This window comes from Pipra filicauda, unplaced genomic scaffold (genome assembly GCF_003945595.2).
Source record: "Pipra filicauda isolate LSUMZ 115617 unplaced genomic scaffold, ASM394559v2 scaffold66_size7647185_pilon, whole genome shotgun sequence".
NCBI lineage: Eukaryota > Metazoa > Chordata > Aves > Passeriformes > Pipridae > Pipra > Pipra filicauda.
The window spans coordinates 4,253,869-4,278,716 of NW_024104831.1; the positions used below are offsets into that span (position 1 = coordinate 4,253,869).

Sequence of the window (24,848 nt, forward strand, 5' to 3'; positions counted from 1 at the left end):
TGGTAATCACTGTGCAAACCTGTAAGCCTAATGGATCCCAAACCCAGCAATCCATGGGTGCTATGACAGATTATTTCACCAACACAGCCTTTCTGTTCCTCACTGTTAAAGAAAGAAGTTATGTGCAATACAAGTAAAGAATGTCATTCCATTCTTTTTTAATAATCAAGACTTACTCCCTCTTAACAAGATATGAGAAATGTGAACAGAAGCCAGTGATTCCCACTGATTTCAGTGGGCTCTAGCTCAGGTTTTTAATGATGCTGACTGATACACTTTTTCCAGATGCAGTCGTTCATCCATCAAACCATTCCGTTGTTCTGAGGAAAGCTGGGATGTAAAGAACATCTGCCACAACGAACATAAAAAGCACAGACCTGCTGTTACTAATGGAAAGTATTCTAAGGGCTTGGATTAAAAAAAAAAATTAATTAATTTTACAAGAATAATTACTTTGAATGTGAGTGCCAATGACCCTTCTCACATAAAGCTTTTCCAATACAATCTTGTTTTGGTGTTGCTGAGGACAAAAAAATGCTTCAGCTGTTCTGAGAAAAATCTTTGTGAATTACTATAAAATAAATTCTACTGAAGGGATTTCTACAGCTTCCTTTTAAATTCTATTTATTTCTTATCTGTAAATAAAAGAAGCTGAGCTGGCCCGGTTTGGATTTGTATGAAAAATTACAACTAAAATCAGTAAGCAATAAAGAAAGGAAGTAACTGCTTTTAATGTTCCTTATTAAAATGTAATTGTGACACTTAGGAATCAATTTACTGCTTTTCCTAATACTTATTATATCACTGATTAACACAATGTTTAGCAAGGACAGAGAAGATGTCTTTTATCGTCACAGATTTTATAGCATCTAATCTGTTTTTAATCTGGTTTTGCCAACTTGTGCAGGTTTCTTTTCTTGAAAAATTGTGAATTTGAGCTGATTTAAGATCCAATTTATTGCAAAAGAAAAGGCATTCAGTTTTGCTACAGCTGCCCTTCATCAAGACACATATACAGAATTTTCTTTCTTTGTTAAAAAGGAAAAGCAATCGCCAAGACATGTCTTTGTTAAGGTTCCCTGCTGGCGGCATATGGCAAAGTTGCTGGCACCTTGCCTGGAAAGTGCAGCAAGAACTGATAGATCTGATCTCTAGCTAGGGAGAAAATAGACTACAGGAAGGCCAGTCTTACAGCCTGTGACCATCAATTGCTTGGTAAGAAGCACAAGTTCCTGAAAACAGATGTGGGAAGGTGAACTGATTTTGCAAGTCAGAGAAAGAGATTTTACCATCCTAAGTGATGGCAGAGCCCCCCAGACAGTTCTTATTAGAGCTGGACAACAGAAGTCTCTATGTAATTGTGTTTTATATGCTGCTTTTAAATAAAACTTTCAAGGTATAAGCATTTAAGAAATAATAGCATATAAATGCATACAGATATTTAAGAAATAATAATATAATAATAACAACAACATTATTATTATAAATAATATTATAGTAATTAAATGTTTTTACAGGTCAGTCTCAATTTCAAGCATTTCTTGAGAACTGGGATGAAATCATCCTACTGCAGAACTTCTGAAAAAGAGGCAGATTTTCTTCCATATTGCTTGAGCCAGACATTCAGAGTGATGACCCATTCAATATGAAAAAGAGAAACATTGACTGGCTTTTTCTACATTATTTGAAATTAGCTTGGCAGTACTTAGTTTTGGAGGGTTTTGTAGTATTAAGTGGAGACCTGAACATCTCCAGTCCCTAACATGGACAAGACTTCTAGCAATAAGATTCTGCTCCATTATTCCAAGATATTTGTATGATGAACACACAATAACAATGATAATTTTTATGCTTTTACAGATTATGTACATGTGACAATTATAGGGAATGGAGTTGGTTTCCAGATTGCTTTAAATATTTGTTAAACTTGGGAAATGCCGTAAAAATTAAAATAGAAAAGTTCTTTTCAATTACAGTTTTTAACTGTATGATTATAACTGTTTTTTTATGAGAATGTCTAACCACAATGATGTCTCCTTAGTCACACTGATGGTAGGGTGCAGTTTCACATGAAGTCTGACATCTTCCATTCTCAATACCTATATCCAGTTCTGTAATTATTGAACCATATACTGAGCCAGTTTCCGATCTGACAGAAATCTACCCCACAAAGAAGCCCTGTGGTTCCAAGACCAACTGATCCAGGGCAAGCCAGGGACACAGGGTCAGGCAATTGAAGGAGAGAGGAAAGCAGGCACGAATGCCCAGCTTGCCAGCAATCCATGTTAGATCAGGTGTGACACACAGGCAGCTGTACGGTCAGATCAGTCAGGCCTGTCGTGAGACCTGACTGCAGGTCTCATCTCCTCTCTCCCACTCAGTTCTCCTGGATGTTTTTTGCAATGACATCCTTTATGCTTGCACTAGAAGTGACCTGGAATTGGTCCAGATAAAACTTTTTTGTTTCATCTCTTTTGCACCACCTTATGTGAACTGGTACTGGAACATAAGTACCCAAGATCAAAGGAAGGATAAAACTGTCTCTCTGAGTAGCACTTTCAGCTTACTGTGAATTAAAACGACTGTGTTACTTTGGCCTAAGTGATTCACTACATCCTTTACTGTTCCATGTAATGAAACCATACCTGTCTGTGTTCTCACTATTATTTATTTGTATTCTGTGATGCAAGGTGTTTCTAAAGAAAAAAGATTTGTGGAATCCACAGTGCACAGTCTTTTCTATTGCCCCTCAAGTAATTCTCCTCTCTTCCAGCTTCTGCAGTCATGAAACAGTATACCAGGAAGTCAATTTAAAAGAACTATAACCTTGAAAATCATGCTTCCTCCCCTCCAAAATCAAATGAGAGAGCTGAGAGGGAGAGACAGGGAGCAAAAATTCCCACTGCACTGATTTGTTTCTTTAGAAATGAAGTATGGATTGCTTCTTTTATAACTCATTGCACTGGAATTTTCTGATTTTAAAATCACAAGTCATATCAATTTAGTCAACTTTTAATGAAAGCTCATTTCACACTTCAAACAAATATACTGAATTCAAGTTCAATAAGACAGATGGTTCTCTTAAGGACTTACTTGTTTTACTTAATTCATCTCCAGATTAGCCTCTTACAGGAATTTTTTTTTTCCATTAGTAATGATTCTGCTATGAAGAGATTGTGTAAATATATCTCCTATGGGACATATTTTTGACAAGATTATTGCTTTTCAGAGCTACAGCATTTTAAATTATGCTTGCAGAAGATAACAATTTTAAAATTTATTAATTTCATCCACCTCCATTCTTCATTCCACAGAGAAAAGGCAAGAGTATTGGGTGCCTGAATACTTTAGGAGTACTACGTGTGTTTGCTAAGACAGCTCTTTCACACAAGTGCTAGTGTTCTGCTTATGTCTCTGTAAATAGGGATGGCAGCCTGAAAGACGTGTTTCTTAAGGGCAGGTCCCAAAGAGGAAAAACAGATGGGCAAAGACAGCATCAGTGGAGTTACATCTCAAAGTATATAAGCTTATAAGTTAGTCAGACAAATAGGTTAGTGAAAGACAGCAGTCAACTTATTTGGACCAAGGATGTTCTGAGACAAGCAAGTAAACAAAACATTCTGTTGTCTTTAATCTGATTTCTTGTGTTATGTAAGGAGAAAACAGCCTTTAACAGAAAAAAAATACTTTATGAAACTTCTTTTAATTAAATATGCTAACTCTTACGTTCTGCCTGTTCTCAAAGAAAATTTATGATGTCTCAGTACATATAAGAAGAAATATCAAGGCATGCTGTAGTTTTTCCCTTCACATAATTTTCACTTCAGTAAGGAGTCTGTAGCTCAAATAAAATAAATTCCTGCTTGGAAGTCTGATTACAGTTATATATTTCATGCAATCATACAGTGTGAATCCTACAGATATGTTGTATATGTTATTCAGAGGATGGGCTCAGTCTCACATCAAAGAATGTTATTATCCTTCTCCCATAAATATAATAATACCATTCCCTACATTTAAATGAAGCTATATTTAAAGAAAGGATAATATGAGAATACTACTTCTCAATAAGTGGTACATCACACAATTTTTAACAGAGTAGAAGTTTCAAAAAAAAAGTAAATAAAACTCAAGAGTAACCAAAACAATTTCTTTCATGCACTTTTTAATAAAGCTTTTGTGATTTATGAGAGAGAGACCATGCGATGCTTGGTATTCTTAGAAACAGAACACTGTTTTGTACTAATCTAGATAAATGCATACACAGACAAAAAATGTCATTCCTCAAAACGTGTGGCAGATAGTTAAGAGTACAATGCAGCACTTCAATCTGCATCCAGGTTGAATACAGTCTGAAAGAGGCTATATTTTCCAAATAGAGTACAGTATATTTATTTAGTATTTACCCAGAAAGGATGCCAGCTGGGATTGGATTTCATATTCTGCTATGCTAGAAATTATCAGCATAAAGTACTAATGATTCAAGCAAATGTGATAATTTGAGATATTGTAAAAGGGCAATGGCTTGGAGATCCACTACTTGCTTCTTCACAAGAACCTGTCGCTATGCCCTCCCATGCCAATTTTATTTATGTCTAAATTGTACTTCAGCTGGAAAAGCCATGAAAGGGTTTAAACCTTTTTTAAGATATCAATTGTTTATCCTCATTTATATGCCACTGTCTGCAAAATCAGGCTGCTTACAAAACTCATCAGCCCTTGTGCTGACTGACATCACAGCCCTCGTGGGAGGAACCCCAAAACTAATGTTTTTGCACAGCATGAACCATGTGAGAATAGTAAGAAACAGATTTTATTAGATGTTCTGCACAAGCGTTCCAGGTCCTACCAGGTTCATACCAGGATACTGCAGCTATCCTGGTTTTGCTCTGAAGGTTAATGAAAGCATGAGATTTATCCAGTTACACCTTCTGAAATACAACTGAAGTCTATCCCCATGCGTCAGCTTTTATCTCCAGTGATTTTGGCAAGGGCCAAAGATGACATCCTGAATGACTGATTTATTCTAACTACTTTAGATTGCCTCTGGGAAACACTTGTATCTTTCTACAGATTTCAGAAGCGAGACTTGCTTAAACTAAACACCTAACTTTTGCATTTCTAAAGTTTTGTTACGTGTATTGCCCCAGTGCACTGTCATTCACTGAAACACATGTAGAACATGCTCCACACCCCTGCTTTTCAGATGGCTCTGTGTTACCCAACAGTGCCAGCTTCTGCAACATAATTCAAGACTCCTAAAGTAATCAATAATAGTTCTGTCATTTGGCATAAGCAGCTGAATTGACGTGTCTCTTTGCGCTGCAATGCATAGAACTTACTGGATTTCTCAGCTACCTGAAAAGCATTCGTGTGCAATTTCAGTTCAGTACTCCTTTCTACTTTGCAAACACTAACCTTCCTCTAAAAACTACAGCAGAAAAGGAAGGCAAATAATGTTTTCTTTGGAAAGTACATGAATAACATTCTTACTTCCAAAATAGCGCTATTTGTCCTGTTCATAAATAGCAAGAATCCCTCTTTACCTTTTCCATAAAGAAAACAAAAGCATACAGTCCTTGTTAGTGGAAGATGAATGAGAACTTTCTCCAGCCTAGGTTTGTGGAAAATAGTTTGATCAGAATTATGTCTCATCCTGTTCTCTAAGGGCTCTATCACTGCCTTAAATGAGAACAAGTTTTGGCTTATTGAAACTGTTAGATTTGAAAGCCTTATTTTTCTATAAATTGTGGTTCCATTAAAATACTGACATTCTCCATTGAAAAAAAGAATACAGAAAAATAAATTAGAATACAAAATCTATTTATACTTTCCTATCTATGTAATTCTTTGTTGGCACAGCTTTTGCAGGTAGTGCCACAGCACTAAGACTATACTTTATAAACATGCACAGTTTTCATGTTTCTCTGTTATTATTATATTGTTCTCTCTAATGTTTGGAATGCATAGTGAATGTGAGGTCTCATGTATCATTCCTTACAGCTGTTGCACAGTCAATTATACTTTGTGTGTGTGTGTGTGTGTGTGTGTGTGTGTGTGTGTTTCTACAGTTCAGAAGCTGCCTATAAGCAGTTTGCTCTGTTCTCAGACTGTCTGCTCAAGTCACTCCTGTGGCAGCTGTATCAGTTTCTCCGAAGTAGCAATATGTCCTGGAAAGGGCTATCAATACCAAACTATTATTTTCCAGTAAAGGAGAAAACCTTTATTCAGAGAGCAAACTCTGATCAGATTTTTATAAATAATTATCTGATAGCTGATGAAATATAAGTTTTTACTAGCGTGACCCTAACTGTCATGCCAGACCTGAAAATCTGTGACTTTTAATGCTTGGTAGATTCCAAGCATTAAAAAACAAAACAAAACAAACCCCAAAACAACCAAACAAAACCAAAACCAAAACAAACAAACAAAAACAACCAAACACTTGAATAAATTTTGGTAAAACTATATGCAAACAAAAGATTTACTATCGGCTAACAACTTGAACATCAGAGCAGAGGACTTGTAAGGACTATCTATTTCTTCCCCAGCATATGTAAAAGAATGTCACAGAATGGTCCTGGAAGGATTTTTCAAGCATGCTTCTCCTTATTCCATACGAGAAATTAAAACTTCCTGTATTTGGATGAAAGATCAAATACTTTGAGACAATTATAGGCATTAGAAACAGAAGCAGCTTTATTTTGTCTCCAGTAAGTTATTTCTGAGTAGTTGAAGCAGCATCTACTTAAAAGCAATTTCAGGTACCCATCCTTTTTTACATTTTTAGTGAAGATATTGACTTTCTATTGAGGCATTAAACTTATCTTTTATTATGGAGTTGTATGTTTTTTCAAATAAAACACAAGAGCAGCTTACGGGGAAATACCATTATGTATGGATGCAATTGCATGAAAGAAATTATTTATAAAAGGGCACTGGATGAGCAAAGTTTTTAGGGTATCATTCCAGTAACTTCTGATCAGATTCAAGTCTCCCAGTTGGGTACAAGCTGTGTGGGGCCTGTATTTCTGCATCCTAACCTTTGGCAGATTATATAATTGAAAATAAAATATATTTTAAATATAAAGGCCAGCTGCTTCATTTGTTCTCTTGAACCTAGACAGTAAGCAGGGACCATAATTTAGTTCCTTTTAAGGATTTGATTCTCAGCTGTTATGTTTCTGCCATGTCATTCTTCTTAGTTTCTGTTCCTAATAGTCATGGAGTGATACTGCATTAAAAAACAAACAAACAAACAAACAAACCACCACATCCATTTTATAAACGTTGGTATTTAAAACCTGAATACTTTCATCCATTTTGGAATGTCTTATACTCTTACACATCTCTATTTCTGATTCTCTTCCATAACTACTGAAGTCTTTCATGTTTTATTTTCAATGGGTAAGGCAAACTCTTGCTTGTGACCTGATTGCTTCTGCAGGATCTGTTACCTGAGCTGCTGCTCACTGTCTCATGCTGATCCAAAAATCCCTAAAGAAAATTTACTGAGCCAGATATGAATCTGTCAACTGGAAGATACAAACCCTCAATGTTCCATTATGAACAACCCATGCAGCCACCTGGTTCATTTTGCAATATACACTTTAATAGGTTTTCTATGCAAGGAATGAGGAAGAGCATTTTTATGCTAAGAAATGTCCTGTCCAATGATTCTTTTCATACTCTGTATGGATGAACAAAGAACTTCCCTCTAGATTTTTTATAAAGTTTCACCAATTAAAATTTATGACAGCTGAGGAACTAGGATTTTATAAAAATTATGTTCAAGGACAAAATTTTAAAGTCTTGAAAATATATCCATATTTTGCCAGAAGATGCTTAAGTTTGAGAAAGAAAAATTAAGGATTTTTTCTGCGAATTTTCATTTTATTACTGGCAATTTCACTTTTGCTAAATAGCACATATTTACATAGCCACTCTAATTGTGTAAAGAATGTATTTATTTTCATTTAAATTAAAAGTCTTCATTTTAAAGTAAGGATTTATTAGCTTTAAAGTAATTATAACTACTTTAATGCTGCAGCAGTCTACATAACTCTACACTTATTAAAAGTGTAATATTACTGAGGATCTGTACATTAGGGCTAAAAACTTTAAGTTTACCAATAGCACTGTAAAAATCCAGGACATAATTTGTATTTTTAATATAAATGAATAATTATAAGTTATATACATAAGTACAAGTGAACTAAAAAAAAGTTTTTCTGTCCTAATAGAGCATTACTCTTTGGCTTGCTGAGCAGATTATAAATTCTATAAAACAATTCTTCCTTTAGTAATAGAACATATAACCACTTTCGCCAATTTTTTTTTGTTTTCCAGATCTCTAGCACCCCTATTTAACAGAAATTTTGCTTATATGGTTGTTACCAGGTTATGCTGCATAACATGCCCCTAAACTGTATAATATTATTCTGTTCTTTCAATGGATGTATGGAGACAGGACCCTTTACCAACCCATAGTTTTGACAGACATAAAGGAGAGAAGTAGAATATTTCTGTGCCATACATTTCAGTACCACTTATTATTAATTTCTTCTCTCTTATAGCCCTTGTGCTTAGTATTAAAGTTTCCAGTAGTTTTTTTTTTTTCCTTTCACCCTAGTTCTCTTAAATGCTAGACATATTTTTGGTGGTGTTTAAAAAAAAATCTTGTTTATATCCTTAATTTTTTCTTTCCTTTTTTTTCCCCTGTAAGCATAACAGTTCACTTAACTAACTGTAACATACTGAAATTCTTAAGATTTTTTTTTGCAGAACAGTTACAATGTTTACACTTAATGGAAGATTTATCACAGGATGCTGTAGTGCAATGTGACTGCCCCTACACTTCCACCTCAGTCCCTACGTTCCCTTCTGCCCTTAGACCAGGGATGCCAGAATAGAACATGCAGCCACTCCATTTAACAGCCTTAAACCCAAATTTAAGTCAGATGTTAAGGAACATGTAAGCAAACCACTCCAAATGGGTTTGGCAGAGGTCTGCATATATATATCCTGTTCTGTTGTTGCCCCCTGCTAAATGCAGAGAAAGGAATAGAACGACTTAAAACTGAGGGAACAGATATACAAATGGGAACAAAACAACACTGAAGCAAAATATTTTGTGTATTTGTTGCATGTAAGCCAAATTTACATTTTTACATATTTTTCAAAGTTTTTAAATACATTTTGCTCTCCTAGAATTTGTTTTCTCTGCTAAGAATTATTTTTAAAAGTCCTTGCCTTTTTACCAAAACTGGTAAGTTGTACAGAAAATCCTCAGTTTATACATTGTTCTGATTAACAGAGAAATGTCCTGATGCTGTAGGGCAATTCATGATGAATTTAGTTTCTTAATCAGTGACCAACTGGAACATCTCCAAACCTAGTCATCTCTTCTTCCTATTTTCCTCCAAGTGAAATATGTAACTTCAAATTGACTACAATTTTGTCTCTGTTTCTTTTATTTCATGAACTGACTCTGTCAAACCTTAAGAGTGCAATTCTTCAAATAACCTCTGATTTTATTATGACTTCAGATTCTTGTTCTTCAGGAGATCAGACATGACCATATCTGTGGCTAAAATCAATTGCTTTTAATATAAAAAAAATGAAGCACACAATAACTGATGTTGAACAGAGAAGAAATCTGCAGATTTCTATGAATCAATTCATAATAACAGGTAAGGTTTAGGGAAGAAAGACTTTAGAAACAGGAAGGCCACCAAATACTAAAACAAAGCATCTGGAATAGAAAAGTTTCTGAAATCAAATGCTCAAATGAGCCTAAGGACAGGAACAAGGTACAATAGCAATCAAAGAGGAACAAGTGAGAGACAGAAGGCATGAGGTGAGGCTGTACAGAACAAAAGAGGAAAAAGTAAATGATAAAGGACTGGAATAAACTGAGGACTTGGATTTTCAGCAGTGCCGAGCACTACTGGAAATCTATCTCCTTATTCTTAATGGACTGGTTCATCACAAAATCATTCTGAAATACCTGAAGGATTTATGGGTTCACTTATTTAAAAGCAGAAACCTACACAAAAATAACTTTACTTAAAATAAAGGAAGTGACATGTCTAACTAAAGCATCATAAATTTAATTGTCAGGCATGAACGCAAAGACACCAAACCTTAAGAGGAAATAAACGTGCTTACTTTCAGCTTGAGTAGCTGAGAAACAGACAAAAAGGTGGCAAAATTCTCTAACTTTATCTAGTGTTCACTGTCTTTTGGGAATGGATGGATTCTTGATGAGTAATAGAAAATTTTTAGTCTTCAAGTATGGCCAATATAGTGACAGTATTACCATATATTAACCCATATAATTTATATCACTATGGCATAATACAAGCACACAAACATGGCAGCTAAGTAGGTATTTCTAGGAACCACAGATCCACCATCAAGATTCCAAGAAGTGGCTTGAGTTTATGCTCAGAATTTCACCAAGTGAAACAACTGAGAGATTGAATTTTTAGCAGTGCTTGCACTGTGTGATATTTAAGAATATTAACTCTCAATTTCTAAACTTAGAATGAAAAAATCTCATTTTGGATTGTTTTCATTCTTTAATTTTTTTCATCTGCAAAATTCATTCCTGTACATAAAATTTTAAATAATTAATAAATAATTATAATAAATAATAAAACACATATATGAACAATGAAGCAGCTGAGCCATACAGGGCCAGGCAATAAAAGCTGATGTACACAATGATAAAAATTTATGAAAGCCTATAAAATGCATGAGAAATTTTGCAAATTGATCAGGTACTATGCCTCTGTTTAAATTCACAAAAGCACAAGAAGACAGCTAATAATATAAATCATTGGGAAAAAAATTATATTGAGAAGCATATAAAAACCATAATGTTTTTCCTAAAAATATGTGCCCAAGACATAGCCTAGTGGAAATAATGTATCCCTGTTGATCTTGCCTCACTAGTGTATAAAAAGGACACTCAAGGTGTCTGAATTTCTGCACTTAGCCATATGTCAGCTGTGCAGAAGAAAGCAGACTGTTTCAATCTGAGACGAGCTTTGCTGAGCACCCACACATGTTTTCTGGCTACCCATCTACCCTTAGGTCGCTCCCTGGTTATCCTGCAGCTGCTTTGGCAACTGGTAATTCCTGCTATTCCCAACTATATTGTGAAAAGTTTAGCTACTATACTGGAGGATGAGTAACCTTCCAAGTTACTCTTGGAGGTTTTGGGTATTTCTCTTTTATAAAAGAATGACAGTGATACTGTCATTTTCCATACTTTTAGCATAGGTAAATTGCTCTTGTCATTTTGAAAAAACATCAAAAGTACTGTCCCCACCACAAAATGAATACTGGAACAGTTAAGAGACTCCTAGAGCATGCTAACTATGCTCCTTTTCTGTTTACCAGCTCTGGAACAAATGAAGGAAACAGGTAATAGGATTGCTTTACTCCCAAGAAATCATTGTTATAATTTTTTTCTGGTGCAATCAAAAAACTTGACGAATGCATCTGTTCAAGTTACTGAATAATGCCAACTGCCAGAATTTTTGTCTTGTCTATAGTTAGCTGTTATTCAGGTTAAACTGGCTCTGGCAAACTGAAAAAATATGATTTATTTTTTTTTTTTTAGAATTTACTGTGAAAATTTAAGACAATTCTTGAAAACAAGCAGAAGCCATTCTGTGGAACTAGTAAGTGAAACAGAAGACCATTTGCTTCAACACATTTATTTCCTGCCATTTTGTTATTTTATACTTCAAAATTTTACTTCATTATACAGCCTCAGAAACTATGAGCATACATATAAAGTTATTTTGCTTCTAACCTAGGAAAGGAACACTTTCTGTCTTGGGTTAGTAGCATGCTGATATTGCCTCTACCTAATAATGCATTTTGTAATGCCTTAGGGGCAAATTTGCCTTTTGAGTTACCTTTTGTGAAAGAAATCACACATGAAAGTGGCTGGTGATATTACCCAAAGATAGGCACTAGGTTCCCAATTCTATATAAGATACACAGTAATCAATAAAAAACTAGGGCAGCACTTGGACACAATACAATAAATAGCCCTGTTGCTCATTTAGAATTATATACCAAGAAAAATAATTTAATCCAGCCCAACCTTGGCAAAAATATTATAGAATCATAGAATGGAATGGGTTGGAAGGGACCTCAAAGGTGATCTAGTTCCAATGCCACTGCCATGGGCAGGGACACCTTCCATTAGACCAGGTTGCTCAGAGCCCCATCCAACCTGGCCTTGAACACCTCTAGGTATGGGGCATCCACAACTTCTCTGGGCAACATGTTCCAGTGCCTCACACCCTCACAGTAAAGAATTTCTTCCTAATATCTAATCTAAACCTGTTCTCTTTCAGTTTGAAAACATTCCACCTTGTCCTGTCACTACATGCCCTTGTAAATAGACTCTTGCCAGCCTTCTTGTTAGTTCCCTTTATGTACTGACAGGTGCTCTAAGGTCTCCCGGGAGCCTTCTCTTCTCCAGGCTGAACAACCCCAGCTCTCTTAGCCTTTCCTCATAGGAGAGGTGCTCCAGCCCCTCTGGTCATCATCGTGGACTCCTCTGGGCTCGCTCCAGCAGATCCATGTCTTCCCTACCCTGAGGACCTAAGCGAGAAGCAGTATTCCAGGTGGAGTTAGAGGGGGAGAATCACCTATATGTATCACCTATATGTAACATTTCATTATAAACCACTTTTGAAAATCAAAGGTCTCTCTCAACGCCATGTACATGCCCAATTTTTGTCATCCTGACTATGGCAGAATAATTAACTTGGCAGTTTTATGATGAATTTCACTCTCTGTACCCTTTTCAGGACAATGAAACTCTAACTGTCTTGTCTCATCTTTAAATCACCCCTTCGACTTTTAACCCCGGTGATGGTGAGCACACAGCCCTTCCCAGCGAGGTGAGCCCTGCTGGGGGCAGACACAGGAGTGCACGTGTGCATCCACTGCCTCCACACACCTCCCGAGCAGTCCTGGTGCCACAGCAGGAAGGGCAGGCACCTCTCGGGAAGGCCACAGTGGGCTCTCACGCAGTTTGAGGGCAGCGCCAAGAGGGGATCCTGGTGGACAACAACCTGTCCATGAGCCAGCAGTGCCCTTGGGGCCAAGGTGGCCAGTGGTATCCTGGCATGCATTAGGAGGAGCAGGTCGAGGGAGGCGATCCTTCACCTCTACTCAGCTGTAGTGAGGCCCCATCTGGAATACTGTGTTCAATTCTGGGCTCCTCGGTAAAAGAGAGACATTGAGCTCCTGGAGCAGGTCCAGCAGAGGGCAACAAAGGTGATTGAGGGACTAGAGCATCTTTCTTACAGGGATGGGCTGAGGCAGTTATACCTATTAAGCTGGGGCCGCGCTGAGAGGCCTCTCATTGTGTATAAATATCTAAAGTGGGGCATCAAGATGGAGCCAGGGTCTTCCCGGTGCTGCCAAGCAACAGGACACGAGGCAAGGGGCAGAAACTGATAGACAGAAGTTCCAAATGAATCCGAGGAATAACTTCTTTACTGTGTGGATGACCGCAAACTGGAACAGACTGCCCAGAAAGGCTGTGGAGTCTCGCTGGAGATGTTCCAAAACCGTCTCCATGCACTTCTGTGCCACGTGCTCTAGGACGACCCTGCTTAAGCAGGGAGGCAGGACCAGGTGACCCACTGTGTTCTCTTCCAAAGTGACCCACCCTGCGATCCTGTGAGGGGCGGGCCGGCAGCCCCACGATCCCGGCGGCCGCGGCTCCCCCGCCCTGCCAGCCCAGGGCGGCCCTGGCGCAGGCGCTGCCCGCGCTCAGCGGGCGGTAGGGGCGATGCTGCCGCCTGCCCAGCTCCCCGAGGTGCCCAGGTCGCTGCCTGTTCCCCCTCGGCGCTGCCGGAGGTGCGGGCGGGCCGGGGCCGCGGTAACACGAAGCCGCACAGCCCGGGACGCTCGGCGGGACGGGAGCGGGCGCGGGCGGCGGGCGGGACGGGGCGGTGGGAGGGGGAGAGCAGCGCAGGGCGAGCAGGCGAACTCTGGAGCTGCTACATCCGGGCTACGGCGGCGGCACCTGCTGCGGCGGGGGCCTCGGTGACATTGGGGCTCGGCGGCCGAAGGGGGAGGCAGCTGCGGAGCCTGAAGAGAGCGAGACCTTCGCGGCGCCCGCTGCCACCGCCACCATGCTGCGTGTCATCGTCACCCACGCCAAGAAGCACCCGGCCGTGAGTGCCCGGCCAGGCCCCGGCCCTGCGCCCTCCCTCCCCTTTCGCCGCTCGGTGCCCCTGGCCTCGCCGGCCTCCCCTTTCTCGCCCATCCACTCCTGGGGTTCCTGTGGATGCCGGGCCGCTGGGCGGGCAGACACGGCCAGGTCCCTTTTGCCTCCAGTCTGTCCGGCCTTGCTTGTGCCGCTAGGCCCAGGGTGGCTCTTCCGTTCTCACTGTGCATCCCTCTGCCCTCAACGCCCCCCCTCCCATGTTTTTACTGCATGATCGGAGGACAAGCGGTAGGGGCTGTTTTGGCAGTGGAGGGTTTGTCTTTCAGAACCTCGCTGTTACAGTATTTTTAGTTTGGTTATTCTGCATGCAGCAGTATTTTTTTCATTCATGCCTTAGCAGATGATGGTTCCTCTCTGATCTCGGGGATGTACCACACACATGGAGCTTATGCCAGGGATTTAGAGGGCCATGTGTTATGTCTTGCAGTGCGTGAGCTTGTTCTTTAGTTTGCCATTGTGGAAATCAGTAATGCTGTGTGTTAATACTATTTTGATACGTTGTGATATGATGTTTAATTTTTTTTTTGTCGTTGTTCCAGTTGATCCCTCTGTTTGTGATCATTGGATCTGGTGGCATTGGCGCAGGCCTGTATCTCATGCGCTTGGCAGTGTTCAACCCTGAAGTCAGGTATGTATACAGTAATTAAACAGTAATTCCCAGTGCCCAGTCCTCTTGCTGCATATATTACACTTCACTGCCTTGATTTTTGTGTTCCTGGAGGCCTTAATGTCTTGGTCCAGTACCTGTGACACTGTGTGAAGACTCCTTTGATTTAGAGATCAGTTAGTTTACTGTATGATATTTAGAAACTGCTGACGAAGGACTATGCCTTTTTCTATGGAAACTTGTTTGGATGTGTGACTCCGTAGCCTAATAATCACAGTACACATGCAATTTTTTTATATATATTTTGAAGATAGTGTGATTCTTTTAATATGCTTTCATATCTTGCATTTCTTTCAATAGCTGGGACAAGAAAAATAACCCAGAACCTTGGAACAAAATGTCTCCCAGTGACCAATACAAGGTAAAATGAGAAATACAGATTTTTAGGAAATAAAATGTCAGAAGTGTAGCCTGTTTGTTTAGGATGTTTGGTTATATTGGAAAGGAGTTGCATGAGTGATGTATTTCCCCTACTGTGCAACATTTGTTTTGTCTCTAGAACTCACAGCAGAGAGGTTTGAGTTTGAGGTTTAAAACTTTCCTAGTGTTGGTTGATAATGGAGTCTGTATGAAAGCAGTCATATATATATATGTATGTATATATATATATAGCGCTGTAAGAAAAAGAGGAGCTATATGTGAGAGGAAGAATATACTAACTCATAATACTAAGAAATAAACTACAGGGAGAGGGACAAAACTTCAGAAGTTGTGACCTAAAGCTTTCTAAGGTCTAACCTGTTGGCCTTTACTCATGAGAAGCACTGCAGGAAAATGTCAGTGTTTAACAGAAACACTAATTCAGTTCTCCAGTTGATTGTTTGAAAACAAAACAATTGTAAGTAACTGGATGCAATAGAAATATTCTTTAACTGATATTCGGGTTATTTCAGTGAGCTAATGAGGAAGCATGCAAAGAAAATCTACAGAAATCATGGAATCACAGAATCATTTAGGTTGGAAAAGACCTTTTAAGATCATTGAATGTAACCTTTGACCAAACACTACCTTGTCAACCAGACCATGGCAATAAAGTGCCATGTCCAGTCTTTTCTTGAACGTATGCAGGTACAGTGACTCCCCCACCTCCCTGGACAGCCCATTCCAATGCTTGACAATTCTTCCAGTGAAGAAATTCTTCCTGATGTACAATCTGAACCTCCCCTGGCACAGCTTGAGGCCATGTCCTCCTGTCCTATCGCTTTTTGCATGGGAGAAGAGCCCAACCTCCACCTTGCTGCACCCTCCTTTCAGGTAGTTGTAGAGAGTGATAAGGTCTCCCCTGAGCATCCTTTTCTTCAGACTGAGCAGCCCCAGCTCCTTCAGCCACTCCTCATATGGCTCACTCTCTAGACACTTCACCAGCTTCGGTGCCATTCTCTGGACATGAATCATGTTTTAATCATGTTTTACAGAAGTGCTGTTTTAGTAGATTGCTGTTAAGAATATTTGAAGATTATTCTCAAGCTACGTAAAAATCAAACCTAATGTGTTTTCAAAGCTAGTGTCTCTTTGGTACCATGTCTTACTATTCCAATCATTGAAATAAGCAAAAAAACCCCCACACTTCATAATAAAATATATTGTTGTTCCCTTAAAAGCCCAGGAAGAACATAATACTTTGTTTTCATTGCTGCTTCTGGAATGTCGTAGTTTCTTAAATATCTAAATTAGGCAAATTCAGCATAGTGCGTAGCACAAATTCTTTTAAAGAGTGCATGCCTTGTGGAGCATTCTCCTTCTGCCTTAGCATGCAAACACAGCCTTGGGGTTTGCCATATTTGGGTGTGTGTATCATTGGGGATTTTTTTTTTCCAAATCTGCACTGTGGGAAGTAAAAAAGACAGATGCTCTAAACTGAGGATGACTGTTTAGTAAAATCTTCTGGTATGAAAAGTTTTAGCTTTTGATGAGATTGTTTTTCTGTTATAAACTTCACTTTGTTATATTAACTTCCTGAGTCTTCTCAAATAAAAGAGTCGAAGACCTGATCATTAGGAGTTGCACAGGAAGCTGTAATTTGAACGTGCTGTAGGTTGTCTTGTTTTCTTTCAAAAGGTTAAACAAATTTAAAATTGTGCATAATTAAAAATAATCAAGCTAATAGTTAAGGATTTCTTTTTTTTTTAAGAAAAACTGTAGCATCACATGCTTGATATTAAGTCATGTGGGGAGGCCAAAATCTGCCTTTAGCCTGTAAATTCATTGTGCTCAGTGCTTTTTTTGGTTATTTTGAATTGCTTGTAATAGGATCCACTTATATTAATATAAACTGAGCATGTGATCTGTTCTTTACTTTCATTCTTCCTTGTCATCCTTTGCAGTTCTAGATGCAGCTACTTAAACCAAACTTGGCTTATGCAAACTTGGCTCTAAATGTTCCCTCGTGGCACTGTGTGTTCACATACAGCAGTACTGTAAGAAGTTCCTCTGAATGGACTTCAGATTCTGGGGGTTAAAGAAGAAACACTGTGGGTTTTCTCTAGTTAAAGACATGAGCACTGCCTCATTTTAAATGAAGAACTTCTAATACCGAATGGAGAATTAAAAAGTTACTGCACATGAAAAGTTTGTATTTATTTATTTATTATTGTCCTGTTCACAGACTCAAAATATGATTTCAGTTTCCTGACATGAGTTCAAATGATGCATATTTTTAGTAAATACCAGGGAAAATGGGTAGTCAAGCTTCTTAACTAACTTTTTTCCCCTTCTGTTTCCTAGTTCTATTCGGTTAATGTAGACTACAGTAAACTGAAAAAGGACCGCCCTGACTTCTGAAAACACACTCATGTCCATAAGCTGCACAGAAAGGTCTTCCGGAAGCCGTCCGCACAGTTGTCATGCTTAATCATCCAGGAAATAATCAAACTTGCCTCACGCAGCACTAGGTCATGTTTAAAACTGTTTTGTTGAGGCTTAATAAATGTTTGAAACTTGAAGTGTCTGCTCTTTCATTTTACAAAATGACAATATCCTCCTGTTAACAGTTTTTGCTGTATGGTGTGTCAGATAGTAAACAAAAGTGAATTCATTTCCTCAAAAAGAAAGCAGAGTTGTTTGGATGGGCTTTATACTTAGTCTGTTGACTTCAGAGAAAGAATTGCATATTCATGCTGTTATACCAAACTAGAAGAACTTGAAAGTACATATTTATATATGTATGTGTATAAATATATGTATATATATATTTGGTTTTAATTGCACCTGAATTTATCTACTTGCCACTTTAAGAAATTTTGGTAGCAGAGAAGTCAATGCCCAGAAGTCATTATCCAGCAGGGAGGCAACAGATTTTGCCGTATACTGCTGGAAAGAAGGAAAAAAAAAAAAAGGCTAAGCTCTCTCCAAAAGCTTTTATTTCTTTTCTTTTGTTTGTTTTCTGAAGTTAAGCAGGTTTCTTAATAAACAGGAAGACAACTTTCTTACGGTGAATTGGGGATATTGGGGGAGACCTCCAGGCCTTATGCTTCCAGCCCCATTGCCTGCGAGGTGAATGCCCTTCCCCCCACCCCTGCACGTGGCCCGGTGACCCCGCAAGGAGCACACACAGACCACCTGGGAGGGACTGAGGAAAGAGGAAGTTTATTGTGGGGTTGGGGTTTATAAGGCTTTTAGGAAGGTCAAAGGGGACCAATCACAAGTTCAGGGTCACACAAAAGAAACCATCAGGTAAGGGGTCAACAGCCAATAGGAAGGGGTTAAACAAAGGACCAATGGGACACCTCGGGACACCTTCCCAGGACACCTTGTATGGGAGACAATAGCTTCACAGGGGGTGTCTGGGAGACAGTGACACTGCAGAAAATACACAAACATGTTGAGACATGTTTAAACTACAGTAAAAACTTCTGTTTCCATAGGGTTTGAGCTGTTTTCCTCACCAGTCCATTTCTGGCAGGACTTTTTCCATATTGTATGTGGCAAGTTCATTGCCACAACTTTCAATATATAAAAAATAAAATTATAAACACATACTCAAGATTTCCTGTGGATCACGGTTTTAAGGAAGGGATGCACACAGCAGAACAGGGTGCAGGTTTCGAGAAATAATTAGCTACTGATGTAAGAACTAAAATACCTTTAGGAAGGGCAAAATCTTCTACTTTGTACTTGGCTGAGTCTTGCTACAGGAAGACTAAAAATACCCTGGCAAGTCTGTAATTAATGGTAGATTCTTTGTGCTTTTCTATGAACATCTGGCATTTCCTTGGATAAGGGATATAATTCTGGACTATGGCAGAGTACAGCTGTTGGTATCTTGAAATACTTCAAGTAGACTCTAAGAATGTAGGTAACAATAGGAGCTGCTATAAATAATAAGGGTAGAATCAAAGAAATCAAGGAGCAAGAACTTCCATTGGAGAAGAAAAACTATTCTGTGGTAATTGCAAAATAACTCGTGCGAAGACTTCATATTTTGTATGGAAAAATCTTGCAGGTAAGTTGATGGGGTTTATTTGGTAGCAGTTCAGGTTATCTTTGCATATACCAAAATGTCAGACTTACTCACAGTTTTCATTTGGTTATTTGAGAGGCTCTGATGGAGTCTGAAGAAGAAAATGAGTGTTGTGAGATGTTTACAGTGGTGGGCAAAATCTGTAGGTGTCCTTGGAGACTGGTTGCTATCTGAATCAAAATATTTTTAGGAAGTAGAACATTCTGTTGCAATCCTTTTAGTTGTTCAGTTTTAAAAGTGTCATGTAAAAATGGGAAGTTTGTTTTATAACTTTCTGGTTGGCAGTCCTTTTAGGTTTTATGTCTTCAAATGCAGACTGTGTCTCTGGTCAATATACAGGAAGTAAAGCTCATTCTTAGGTGAGACAAGGTTGTTCCTTTTGGGCAGGGCTGAAGAGGGTGTAGGCTCATGTTTTTCTTAATAAAAGTACCTAAGATAGAATAAATATTCTGCCCTTGGCATGTTTCAAATATATTTAACAATTATTTAAGCTATTTAAAGCTTTATGGATTGACTAGAAAACAAAAAGGCAATTCATTCAATGCTACTTGTCTACCCTTGTTGCAGCATACTTGCTGCAAAAAATATACAAAACTTAGTCTTCAAGGTTTAATCATTCTAAAAGTCATTATCTTGAGGAGACACTTGCACCTTTTCCTTTTAGGGATATACTTTTGTCCTATGTTAAGTAGTAACAGACAATAGTCACCATTACTTGCGAAACTTGAAACTAATAAAACATACTAAGAGGTTTTTTTCTTTCTTTCTCAATATTTAATGACTGAAATATTCAAAATACATAACATAGTTTCTTTTTAGAAATTGTGTCAAATGAAGAATGCTGCATATTTTGTGTGAGTTAGCAGCTCAACCAATAACTATTTTCATATGCTATGTTGTATGCTGCAGCTGTAAGGCTTTAGGCCATGCTACTTAATGCAAGTCTGTCTAAAGTTACTCTGTGGGCAGAAGTTAAGCACTGGCTTAAATCTTCAGCTTTAGGACATAGAAAAATCAAGAAAAACCCCACCAAGTTCACTGGTAGCACTACAGTGTGTGTTCTTCAAATTCCTAAAAGAAAAGTTCCACAATATTTGATATATCATAGTAAACTAGTAATTCAGTTGTATGATCTGTTATTAGTTCCTCATTATTTTTTTTATGGGTTGTGTTTTGTTTTTTTAAACATAAAAATGCACTTTGTTACTCCTTAGTTCCCTTTTTTGTTTTGTTGTTTTCTTACTTTGTATATTGTTTTTGTTCTTAAAATTGCAGTCCTGCAAGGCCATAAATTCCTGTTTAGTTTTTTTCACTCTGGGTTTTCCTTAGAGACAGAGGAAACATTTATTCCATTCAAAACCAAAATGCCTGCTTGGCCCTAGTTTATAACTGCTTGGTAGTGGTCTGCCAGTATCCAGTACATGTCTTTGCATTTTCGTAGAGTGTTGTTGTTGAAATAGAAACAGATTGGCCATATTCTATCTGCATTAAAATATTAAAAGCTGCTTCTTTAAACACATAATCTACTTCTTTCTTCAGGAAGTCAAAGATGGTATTCCCTGAAGATAGCATGAAGAAACAAGTGCAGTTTGAATTCTTAGGATTCCAGCTTCTTATGTTTATCTTTGGCTATTAACTTCTACAAAACAACCAAATCCCATCATTAGTAGGAAAAGTGAAATCCTTCATTAACACCATGGCATGTCATTTTGCTTGAGCAGATGTTGTGTTATCTGAAAGAGACTGATATTCTGCTGTCTTAGTTTCGACTGAGATGGATACAGCTGCTAAATTTCAGTTTGTGGCAGTTTGTTTTTTTTCCAATAATCAGTGTGGACCCGGCCTGCGTGTCCTGTTCATGAGCCACATACAGAAGATTCCTCTCTTGTTTTTTACAGTACAGCATTTTGCCTGCCACTGCCATATTTGTATTAACACAGTTATTCTGTGCCTCCTTGTCAGTGGTCCTGATATGCAGCAGGATGACTAAATCTGGAATTAATTCTGCCCATCTAGGACAGAAAGACTTACAGGTTTCCATAGTTCTTGCACATGAACACATACTCCATGCAGCATGTTGTAGGATTTATTTGCCTGCAGTAAGGAAAGCTCCTTGTGGGCATAAAAAATCTAGCAGCCTCTAAGAAATTAGACAGGTGTGCCTGATATTAAAAGAATAATTTAAATTTTGTCTAGGATTTATACCCAAATGTCATCTGAGGCATACATTTCAGATGTGTTTTCAAGCTCTGCTTTACCTTTAAAGATAGCTTGGTGTGTGACTATTGAATGACCTTTAAAACTGAGCAAATGTGTGTTTAATGCTGATTGGTCTGTAATACTTTGTCAGAAAGAGAGTTTGAAAAGTTATTACAGTAATTTAAAAAATGTATTTCGAATGAGTTATTGAAAAAATTAGAGATGTGCGAGTACAGACAAAGTTGTTGTTTCTACTTGTTGACCAGCCTTACTATGGAAGCAACTGGATGAGCTAGAGAACCATTTTTCCAGGACAAACTGAAACACAACAGGTCTGTGAGAACTCTGGAAAACCGGTGTTCACTTGCAACATTGCCACACTAGGTTTTTTTATATTACTTCCTAGAAAGCTTACTCTTCAGTCCCCTGTTTTGAAATCCAGAAGTTGGTTGACTTCATGGGATTTCATGATCCATCCACTTTTCCTTAGATGTAGTCTTGATATCATTTAGTCGTGAGAAGTTCCTGTGAAGCTCAAATCATTTCATCTCCTCCTCTGATCTTTAAGCTTCTTGAGAGTGTTTCTGGACACTGTTATGATGGCATATTTCCCAAATGTGTGCTAATTCTGGTGCCATATGTTTTGGTTGAAAGTTGGTGGGGTTTTTTTCAATAATTTCAAAATGTTATTATCTATGGTTGGTAGGGATTAACACTTTCTTAATAAGAACAACAAGAACCAGTACAATGCTAGAAAATGAACAACTCTTTCATTCTTGAGAAGCAAATCTATATTTAGCATCCAGAATAACATTTATCTGAGCCAGAAAAGTATTCCACGTTTTTCTTTTTCTCCTTTTTAAAAGTTTCATGTAAATTAAACTATAAAGTAATTTTTAGACATTCTAAGTGAACATTATTCTCACAGTTAAAAGGTGAAGAGCCTAAGAGATCACCACAGTTGCTCTGGGGTTTGGGTTTTTTTTTTATTTTCAGTCAAAATCAGTAATACTTTAGGTAATGTGAAATGTGAACTTAAGTATGCAAGTCGAAGCAAGAAAAATGCGTTCAAACTTTTGATAGTTTGCTATCAGCTGCCTGACATTCATTTACTACTAGAACTGACGCAAGACTGGCAAGTGGAACTCCTGCAAGAGACAGCAAGTTCTGAAGATGATCAGAAAACAGTTTGTTGACACATGGCAATGCATACATTACAAAGAAGAATAGGAATTCTGCTGCTAATATTCATGGGTATTATCAATGCTTTATAACAGACACCTAAAATAATATTTCTAGGGTCATTAATTTGAATTACTTTGGACAAAATAATACACTATGCCATTTACAGTTCATCACTTTAATGTAAAGACAACTTTACAAGAGAACTGCACAAGCCATAACCCAATAGACAAATTTATAGACTTGTTTTTTTCGCATTGGAAGCAAACTAACTATGAACATGAAATGTTTTCTAATTTTAGTTTCCCTACTGCAGGCAAATGAAACAAACTGCTGAGAAGGTAATGAAAACAGATTACTTAATGGTGAAAAATCTGAGTGCCATTCTTTCTCTACCAGTGGTGCCACTGCTGGAATTTAATGGGGTGGCACCAGTGTGTCTAAATGAAGATTTTGATCCTAGCTATTTAAAAATAGGATTGAATCTAATAAGATTTCCCCAGTACTGATAGCTTTTTTTTTTTCCTGGACTATGAGCAGGAAGGTAGCTGAACTCATCAACAGGAAGAAAATGGAATTTCATCCCAGTTTCAAACTTCCTACACTAGTACAACTTACACCTCAGGATTGTCTATAGAATTCTGATAGAGTGTTAAGGGGATAATTTGCTTCAGATGTTTTTGTCTTCGTGTTGTGTCAAACAAACCTAACTTCTTAGCTTTTGGAAACTTAGGGGAGGAAAGTTCAGCCCTGCAATAAAGACTGTGCTTGAAAGGACACTGAAGTAGGGATCATTGAAGTAGGGTTTTTGCACATGCAAATCACCTCTCTCCGTCCCCTTTGTAAGAGCTCAGGTAAGATCAGGAATTATTCCAGAAAAAAAAAGGAGCAATAGACATGTGATGGATTAGGCAGATGGAGAGGCATCAGTTTGTATATCAATTACAGTAAGTTTGTGGGTTTAGTGCAGGAGCTTTCCTTCTTTATGTCCTTCAATTTCTACATGTATTTGGCAATGCAAAAGTTGTTCATTACACTTACCATGACTGCTTGGCCTATTATAATGCAGTGAAAATTAGGCTGAGAGTAAAAAGAAAAGCATGATATTCCAATGGGTTTAAATTATTGCACAAAATAAAAACAAACAGTAGCAGAATAACTACAGAAGGTCTGGTGCATCCTCTTCTGAATTTAGATTGCTAATGACAAGTTTGTGTTAGTGCCATAGTGTGAAATAAAAAAGAAAAGTGTATGGTTAATTTTGAAAATAGCATTCTTTCTTTCTGCATAGCCTCATAATAACACAATTTCTAAAACATTCAAACAACGTAAAATGTATATGTGAATTGTGTCTGAACTGTATGTATTTTAATTTTGTATGCTTTCTTTTAATGATTTCATTAACTGTTTATATTAGTTTAAGGTCATAGTGTTTTATATCTCACCCTACATTATTATTCCTGAAGAAAACTTCTCTTACACCTTCAAACAGAAAAAGGGTTTCAAAGGTTCTTCCATCTTAAATCTAATTTTATTTTTATGTATGAAAATTGAACACCTGCATCACCAGAAAGAGATGTTCAGCAAATTGTTACTCAGCATCAGAGAAGGGACCCCATCACTTTTTCTCTAATGAAATGTAGCAAAGTAAATGTTTGGATATGACTCTTCCCAAAATAAAGAGAGACAAAATTTCCAGGAGCTGTTTTATGCAGATGGTGCAAAATCTAAATATGGAAGAACTCTTTTTCATGGATGAGTTGTGAAGAACCCAACCTGCATTTTAACCAGGACCCTGGCAATTGTTTGCTTTTGTCAATCCCTGGCAGAGGAGAATAGGGTCAGGAGCTGACTAATGGCCCAGACTACAACAGCTGAGTGCTTAAAAGGGCTCTAGACTGACCATGCAGTGTTTACACGGTGAAGATAAAAAAGATGACTCAAACCTTGCTGAAAACTCAAACCTTGCCTGTTTCCCATATCAAAGCAAATCTTTCACAGCTGGCCTGGTAACCAGAGTAAAGATTAGTTGAGTTTTTACAAATTCTACAATTTATTAACCTATGCTT

General features: G+C 37.9%; 1 protein-coding gene across 1 annotated transcript; it reads left to right on the forward strand.

Annotated features, from left to right (window-relative positions):
* The first annotated feature begins 14,090 nt into the window (after positions 1-14,090).
* Positions 14,091-17,881, forward strand: NDUFA4 (NDUFA4 mitochondrial complex associated). Its single transcript, XM_027723250.2, has 4 exons — positions 14,091-14,219; positions 14,812-14,900; positions 15,240-15,300; positions 17,664-17,881. The coding sequence occupies exons 1-4, from the start codon at positions 14,178-14,180 to the stop codon at positions 17,718-17,720; spliced, it is 249 nt and encodes an 82-aa protein (XP_027579051.1). The 5' UTR covers positions 14,091-14,177; the 3' UTR covers positions 17,721-17,881.
* The last annotated feature ends 6,967 nt before the right edge of the window (positions 17,882-24,848 follow it).

Bases quoted from the DNA above. Each gene is read 5' to 3' on its own strand.
- NDUFA4 (XM_027723250.2), top strand. From the start codon at position 14,178: ATGCTGCGTGTCATCGTCACCCACGCCAAGAAGCACCCGGCC. The intron at 14,220-14,811 runs GTGAGTGCCCGG...TCGTTGTTCCAG, and splicing joins ACGCCAAGAAGCACCCGGCC to TTGATCCCTCTGTTTGTGAT. The intron at 15,301-17,663 runs GTAAAATGAGAA...TCTGTTTCCTAG, and splicing joins CTCCCAGTGACCAATACAAG to TTCTATTCGGTTAATGTAGA.